Genomic DNA, 8,832 nt, shown 5'->3' with positions numbered 1-8,832 from the left:
GATAACAAATTTATGTTTCTTCACAAGCAAAGTCGGTAAAAAAATTGATATTTCACTATTAACTGAAATTCGGATTCAATCTGGGGCATAAATTGAAATATTTTTTAAAAATATTTTACGTAATGCGGCTTGGGTAAATATTATTTATAAAGTTTATGTTATAGCGTAGACCGGGGCACGTTTACGCAGTGCTCTTTTTTCGAAACGAATTATAACTGAAGTCGAGTAAATTTTGAGTGGAATGTTTTGAAGCTTATTGTGAATAAATAATATTTAGTTCAGAAAAAACAAATATCTTTAATATTAAGAGAATTTCATCCTTTTTTTTAAGAGTTGCATTTCAATGAACTAAAATGTTATTAAATTTCTTTGCACGTTAAAAATAAATCCAAACTTTGCGATGGGGCAAGTTTACGCGTTGAACGTTGGAGCACCTTTACGATCGTTCTTACTGTGTCTTACTTAAACGTGCCCTGACTCTTTTTTCGCTCCAATTTGCCTCAAAAATTTTTAGTATTTTCCGGCTATTCAGTTTTGAAAACCACTATTTAATTTTAAATTAAATCACACATTAGTATCCTATAGTTTATATAGTGCTGTCTTCATGTCCTTTCAGCTCTAATTTTATACCCTATTAAGTCTGTAATAAATTTGCTTTATTTTAACGATGGTTAAGATATTATGTTCAATCTACTAACAGAACTACATTAGGTGTCAAAATTACGTTACGTGAACGTGCCCCGTGTCCGGGGCACATTTACGCAGCCGACTTGAACTCAAAAATATTTTTTTTATCTGTTAAAAACACACGCTGAGCAACAACTGAATGTACCAATTTTGACTCCATTGACTGCTTCATAAAACCGCAATGTCTAAAATTTCCTAAGTTAAAGCATAAAAATTAGAAAATTCATTGAAAAAAATCCACGTAAACGTGCCCCGGTCTACCTTACTGGTTTAGGCTAGTTGGAATATGATAGCAATTTAAATATGAATACTTGAAAAAATATATGCAATAAAAGCAATTTCTAAATAATGTTGTCTTATAAGTCTAACTAGATATAGTTTTCAAAGATTTTTGTATGGGTATTTTCTGCTATATAATTTTGCATTTTTACTACTTTGTCGTATATTTTGTGTAGAGCAACGATGGGGAAAAATTTAGTAAATCAGTCTCGGTTGTTTCAGGTTTTTTAAGCATAATTTATTGCTTTACTGAAGACTAGGAAGTTATCTTCGTTTTTTCATTCTTTTGCATTTTATTACTGTTTGTTTTTAACCACGTCCGAAACTTGATGTTCCTTCTATATTTTTCATACGTGCGTTCTTTGTAACCTAGTAGAATTGAATATAAAAACAAAATATGAAACAACTGTGTTTAAAAAGGTTACTTAAGTGTTTTTAGATCAAACTGTGAACCAAAACAATTTCATATGCATAATTTTAGTGATCAAGATATCTCCGCGCGAAGTTGTATGAATGTTCAATAGTTTTATCTGCACATAATGGCATGCCAGCCTAGTCGTATATTCAATTATATTTAATTCTGCTTAAAAATCGAAGTTTAGGCAAAAGACATGAAGTCAATAAATAAATTTGGCTGACAACAGCAGTGCTTAAGTTTTATAATAATCACATTAAATTGATTTTACAATGTTCAACATTTTTCTGACCGACCATTTGAAATTGAAAATAACTCAAAACCGGATTATTTTGATGTTTACTTTTACGCCAACAACGCTCACACTTACAAATATAAATATACATATGTGTTTTTGTATGTATATTTACAAGTGAGTGCGATAAAAACGTTGATAACACAATAAAAAATCAATAAAGCGTTAATTTATTTATTGTGTCCTTAACTGGTGGAGATTTGTCCTTGCACTTGTCCTCCTTAAGAACATTTCCTTCTATCTATTGTAACATAAATTTTCTTCTTTGTTCTTGAGCCTCCGGTTCTTTCTTTGGTCCAATAACATCTGTCTAATTTACGTCCATTGTGTCACAACAAATCCCACAGCAACCACAAGATCAAAATCAAAAGGAGTGGACTTTTTTGTACTTGCCTTATTGTGGTTCACATTCACTTTCTCAGTGGTTTCTTTTTCGCAGCTAATTGGAACAATTTTTTCGCCTACTATTTTTTTAGGCAAAACTCTTCCCATTATTTTACTAAAATGAAAAAAAAAAGGCTATATGTTTTCGTTTAAATTGAGAAATTATTTCAAAAAGTATATTTGAAGAAAGGGCTAGTTAAAGCCAAGAAACATCGAGTAAAATTTTTAATATACCTTTACAAAATTATAAAATAAAACAAAACAAAAAGTAAATATTTGTTCTAGCTTCCTAGATAAAGATGAAAACATATTTTAGTAATAAATAACATGTCATATATAGCACATAACTTATAAAGTAACTAATGAAAAATGTACCTAATTGAATACAAAACACTCATAGCTATTCTTGTGTTCTAAAATTTAACAGTCAACTTCACGAGTAGAATTGCTGACGTCGTGTAGCAAAAATTATTTTAAATAAATTTTAAGGATGATTCAAAAAGAAAGGGAAAAAGAAAGATATAGCTTTTTTACGCATTTTGGGCGAAGAAATACAAGTAAGAGCCCGTATAAAATTTTAAAATGTTTGCGTGAACTTCAAAAGAAGAAAAACAAGTTTATCTAAATTTGAAAATTAAAAACGACAATGCTTTTTTTTTTTGATCTGACGAAAAATTTTATTTTCGGCTATTTTATTCATGAAATACAACGTAACTAAAAAAAATAAATAGTGATTCTGAAATACTTAGAGTTAGGTTATAAAACAGTTGACGTAGAGAATTATCTATAAAAAAAAATACAAAAAAATCAAAAATATTGTTTCTAGCAATAACTTGGGGATCAGAGCCAGAAAATATCTGAAATGCAGCACCTGGTTTTGATATGATGATGAAAGAAAAATAGAATGGCTGAAGAAAAGATGAATAGAAGTATTACACATCGCATAGACATTGATGTCAGAACAAGATAAAGCCTCTAACGTGCCTTGATATTGGCACCCTTTTACTTGATAAAGTCCATGTTTGCAAGAGAACATGGAAAGAGATCAAACATGTGGTGTAGATCATACGAAATATCACACGAAATTCTATTTATTGCTGTTATCAAGCAAACATTTTGCTATGGCAGACCTAATACTTTTAGATGTTTGGGGGAAAATGTCTATATTGTGTCTTTATAATGGGAATTTTGGAAAATAGTATGGCTACATTGAAGTGAAAATGCAACACATTGTTCTTTAAGAAATAGTACAATTGTCAGTACTAAAAGGTTATTGATTAAAATATTGTTTAAAATGGTCTTTTATTACAAATAATACATACATATGTTGTCATTGTTACAAGGAAATTATTTTTTCTCAGCACAAGAAGTGAGCTAATGTATAAAGGAGCAGAAAACAAATATTTTTTTGTATCGTCCATAAAATAAATTAAATTTTACTGTGTAGGAGCTCCGACTCATGCTCACTTTGCTCGCCACTTGGTCTGTTAAATACGGGTTGCGTCGGGTGACAGTAGATGATGTTAATGTGTTTGCCCCTGTACGTCCTGAGGACATCCAGGTGTGAGTATATCCTCAAGGCATTCTCATGACTGAATTTTCTGCTTTTTGAGGTTCAGAGGAGTGAGATAGGATGGAATTTCTTCTCCTGGGTGTTCTGTATTCAACGGCACCAATATTGACCGGAAACACATTGGCAGTTCGGAGGAGATGGGGTTGTAGACACACAGATATACGCACACTCAGACATACATGCCCAGGTTTTATTAGTATAGATGAGTAAAAAGGAATACTACTAATCAACAATGTGTTTTAATTTTGACTTTAGAGACAATTTGTAACTTTTTATCACTATGCAAACGTTTTCAACAGCAACACACTTATTTTAAATCATTGCTAACTCGCATCATATACTTTTACGAATCATGTAATGCAATAATGACTGAAGAATTGAGCTAGGAGTATTTTGAGATATATGTGAATGTAATGTAATGCAAAATTGTAACAAAATAAGCGAAGAAACTGAGAATCAAATCATGAACAAGGAAATGTATGTCTGGTGTTACCAGGACTTTGTGTCTCAAAAAATTTGTGGATCATTCCATGCTTTGCATTAGATCCAGATGCTGTAGTTTCAAGATCACGCTACAATTTTGTCATCAAATGATGTTAAGTTGTGAAAATAAAGGCAAATTTTGCCAATAAGACCCTGGTTTTCTCCAGGTGGACCATTTCTGATAAAAACTCAAGATTTTGTAACACTTGTTTAGCGACCAAAAGCTAGTGTAGTGTCTGCGTAAGAATTAGGAATGTAATCCGGGATGTAATTTGTACACATAAATGAAGAAATTACTCCAGTCAATTTCCCTTTTTTATGGTTGAAAATTAAAAAAAAACTGTTAAAGACAAAATCCTATCACCAAGGCTTTCAGTGGTGATGCATTGTAGGTGGACTTCTTAACTTCATGCTTAGAAAATACGAAAAAAAGTTTTAAAAATTCTACAAGTGTATTGGACTTAGATCATTCGAGAAAGTTCTTACCTTGATGCAGTTACGTATGCCTCGAGCTTGGCAATCCTTTGTTCCGTTTTTAAATTATGTGAGCTCGCAGATCTGCTTCTACAGGTACTACAGTGTAGAACAAGATATATAAACACTGTTTTTAAATAAATTTTATGGGGTGGGTCTTAAATAATTCAGATGGACAAACGGATTAAACGGGAGATTAAATTCAATCAGCTATTGCCTTCAAAATCTACTTCATTTTCCTCTTTTAATTATTGTGTTTTATCCCGATTTATTTATCTTGTTTGTGTATTTTTAAGTTGTATTTTTGCAATTCACGTATGTGTAGTTCGAGCAGTTCTGACTCAATGCATGTTTTTTTTTTCTTTTATGTCTACATATTTTTATATAATCAGTCATACATTCTTCCTAAAACATTAAGACTTAACTATCTAGTTTTCCTTACTATTGATTTTCCGACTAAGATAGTTTTGGCTTCAATATGTTGACCTAAATTAAGACCGTACTGCTTGGCAAAGTGCCACACAATTGAATTCTATCGATGAAGTTAGTGCAAAATGAATAGATATCTATAACTCATTTCATACGAGTGGTATTTTTAAAGTATAAAAAATAGCCTGAAGGCATTTTAACTCACCTTGTTTTTAAATTTTGGCTCTCAATACTTGTAAGAGCTTTATCACTGGAAAGTAAAACTATATGTGCTGAAACTTTGTACTTGTGGGGAGTTTTCCTTTTTTTGAGCAATCACGATTGCTTATTGTTCTCATTTGACTGTTTTGATGTCCTTTGATTTTATTTTCCCGCCGCCAACCTCTGCAGCATCACCGTCGACCGGGTCCTCACGATGCTGCTCCTATAGCGAAAGCCGTCTCCAGGTTGCATCCATGTCCTACACACACGCGCATACATACACAACTACACACACACGCACACAAACACACACACAAACACATACACACAAACACATACATACAACTACCTACACATTCATGCCTGCACACAAACACAAACACATATGCCTACACACACATACACATACCCCCCCCACACACATTCATATACACAACTACCCCCACACTTATGCCAGCACACAGACACAAACACACATGCCTACACACATACACATACCCCCTACACACAAACACACATGCCTACACACATACACATACCCCCTACACACAAACACACATACCCCCCCCCCCACACAAACACACACGCCTACATACACACACTCGTGATTGCGAAAAACATAATTTGAATTCAAGATGTCAAAATTCAAACTAATTTTTTTTTAATTTCTGATTTTTTTCCGAATACATTTTAGCCTTTATTGACATTTTTTGCATAAAACAACTAAAACAACACCTACACAGGTAAAGTAATAATAAAAGCGCAAGGAGAGCAAGGTATGTGCGCAAACTTAATTATAAATTTCTTAAAATTTTCACGAGTAGGAATTTGCATAGACAAGCGCATTGCTTTCTCGTAGTTTTTGCATTCATTAATATTCGTATCGGAGAGTTTATAAAGTCTTGCACTAATAAAAAATGTAATACAATCGCTTTATATTTAAACATATATACTTTTATATATAAAATTTTTTATATTTTATTACCTCATTTTTTTTTTCTTTCCTCAAAATAATAATACACTTCTGCGGGAGAACCATTCGGAGTTCTGAAAATATTAAAACGGTTTTAAACTTCGTTCCAGGCTCTTGTGCATCTAGAATTCACCATATGGGGGTTGAGAGTTTGATCACAACAGTCGTTATATGGATATAATCTGTCCTATAAGGATTAGTAACATATGTTCTGGATAGTCGACCCTCAAGACCCCAGCCTTGGAGCATTTGTGATTTTTTTTTTCATAGACGGTTTGAGTTTTTGGGGATAGCATTATATAGGGAATGTGGGGCAAGGTGAACTGTTTAAATATTTACTCTATTTATAGCGAATAAAGTAGCGGTTGTAGTCTATTCAAGCAGATACTTTAAGATGAAAACTTACTCACGTTTTAATATTCTGTTGTATGTAAGTATATATATATATATATATATATATATATATATATATATATATATATATATATATATATATATATATATAGGGTAAACCTACCCAATTTCGTGATACTAAGGATTCAAACAGTATAATCGATAATTTTTTCTGAATTTATTGACTTGATATTTTTTCCATAGACATAGTAAACTTTATTCTTAATTATTAAACCATCAAACAGAATTAATACATGATAATATAATGTAATTTAATTATTTTCCAAAAAAGTATCACATGTACCTAAATTCGTGATAGTCTACCTTATTCCGTGAGTCAGTGTACCTAACTTCGTGGTAATGACTTAATCACTGTCACTGTCATTTTCTTCATTACGTGCACATACACTACACATGAACACTGTTGGTGGATTTTTTGAGTCAACTGCCTGGCAACTTTCATGATACCAATTTAAAGAAAAACAACATTGGATCCATGGGCTCTTGTTATGTCCTTTGTAGTAACTTTCATTACAGTTGGGGCAGAACCATTCATCTTCAGCTTCACCTTTGCTCTTATTGGTGTTCTTTTTGGCTTTAACCAAACTGCTGGTACTGGCACTGACACAGGATTTGGTAGTGTCACTAGTACTGGAACTGGTACTGGCGGTGGAAGTATTACCACATGATTTCTCCCCTGGAAGATGAACTGCAGCTGATGGATCACGCCTCTTCCTTGCAGGTTTTGGAGCACGTGCTGTAAAATCAGGTAGTTTTAACACATCATCGATGCCTTCCTTTGTAGCAGGTGCATTGCTGACTGACAGGGAATTTTCATCCATACACCTGTTATCCACGTTTGTTGTCAGGGCTTCATCAGGAATTTTCATCTTGTTTAGTGGGAAAACACCAGCCTTGCAGAATGCAGAAATGATATTTTCTCTGCTGAATGCTTCCAGAAAAGCGGGACTGAACATCCCATGGAAATCGAATCTTCCTGGTCTTCTCAGCGGATTACCTCCTTGAAACTGCCTCAGGTGTTTCTGCCAAGCCAATTTCAAAGGCCGGTATACTGCTACATCCAAAGGCTGTAGCAAATGACTTGTGTGGCTAGGAAATGTTACAATTATGATATCATTCTCTGAAGCCATTGCAATGACTTCAGGAGTTATGTGACTCGCATGTGAATCCATTAATAGCACCGCAGGCCTTGCTGAGGAAATCCCCTGGACAAATTTTTGAAACCACATCAGAAATAACTCTGAGTTTATCCAGCCACTCTGAGACACTGCAACTGTTACATTTGGAAGCGCCCCAATTTTCAAACCATCAATCATTCTAGCGCCTTTGAAGATCAGTAGAGTAGGTCCAAATTCACCTGCGGCATTGATGCAAGGTAAAACGGTGTGAGTTTCAGCCTTGTCAGCAATTACTCGATTATAGACGAACCTCTTGCCTATTCTTGTAACAACTCGTCCAGACTTCACAACGTAGCACAGCCCCGTTTCGTCGCAGTTCCAAATTTGTTGAGGTTTGATGCCTTCTGGAAACTTTCCATAAACCTCAGAGAGTTTGTCGTAGAAATCATTGAGTAACACCCTATTAGAATTGTTTGCCCGATATTGGGACAAATTTTCGGGTGTTCTTAGGCCTAAATTGTATCTGCGACGAAACTCACGCCACCACTTCCAACTGGCACATTTTTTTCTTGTCGCTGAATGGAAACGGTTTGTTGTTTGAAGCACACTCCTTCTCAGCAAGGGAGTATGCTATGTGCCTGATTCGACTGACCGTCAAACCAAACCCAAGCTCCTGCATATTAATGACAAATTTCACTAACGAAATTTCAGTTGCTGGGCCTAGAGCAAACGGTCTCCCCACTTTTCTCACATCCACACTGTCACTGTCACCTTCACAGCGTGTTATGTAGTCTTTTAAGGTGCTCCATGGGATGAAAATTTTTTTTGCAGACTTGTACACTGACCAATTTTCATCCACTACCTTCCTCACTGCGAGTTGAAGTGTTTCCTTTGAGTATTTCTTCCGTTTGTTCCCACCTTTCTCTTTTTTCCCACCGGCTAGCTTGCTGTAAATAGGCGCCATCTGTCTGAAAGTAGCAAAATTTCATAAGAAATAACTGTGTTTTTGTAAGCCTCCGTTATGATTATTACACACAAAAACAAGAAACTAATGTAAATACCACATTCATTATAGTATTAATTTAAATATTAGTGTAAGAAATATTA

At 34.1% G+C, this 8,832-nt stretch overlaps 1 protein-coding gene across 1 annotated transcript; it reads right to left on the bottom strand.

The window, feature by feature from the left end:
- Positions 1-6,951: 6,951 nt before the first annotated feature.
- Positions 6,952-8,404, bottom strand: LOC129223152 (uncharacterized). The gene is made up of 2 exons (XM_054857720.1): positions 8,265-8,404; positions 6,952-8,185 (listed from the first exon to the last, which is right to left on the bottom strand). Exons 1-2 carry the CDS (start codon positions 8,402-8,404, stop codon positions 6,952-6,954), a joined length of 1,374 nt encoding a protein of 457 aa, XP_054713695.1.
- Between the last annotated feature and the right edge of the window lie 428 nt (positions 8,405-8,832).

Source organism: Uloborus diversus, chromosome 5, assembly GCF_026930045.1.
Source record: "Uloborus diversus isolate 005 chromosome 5, Udiv.v.3.1, whole genome shotgun sequence".
NCBI classification, from domain to species: domain Eukaryota; kingdom Metazoa; phylum Arthropoda; class Arachnida; order Araneae; family Uloboridae; genus Uloborus; species Uloborus diversus.
This window is presented reverse-complemented; position numbering and strand designations above follow the sequence as displayed.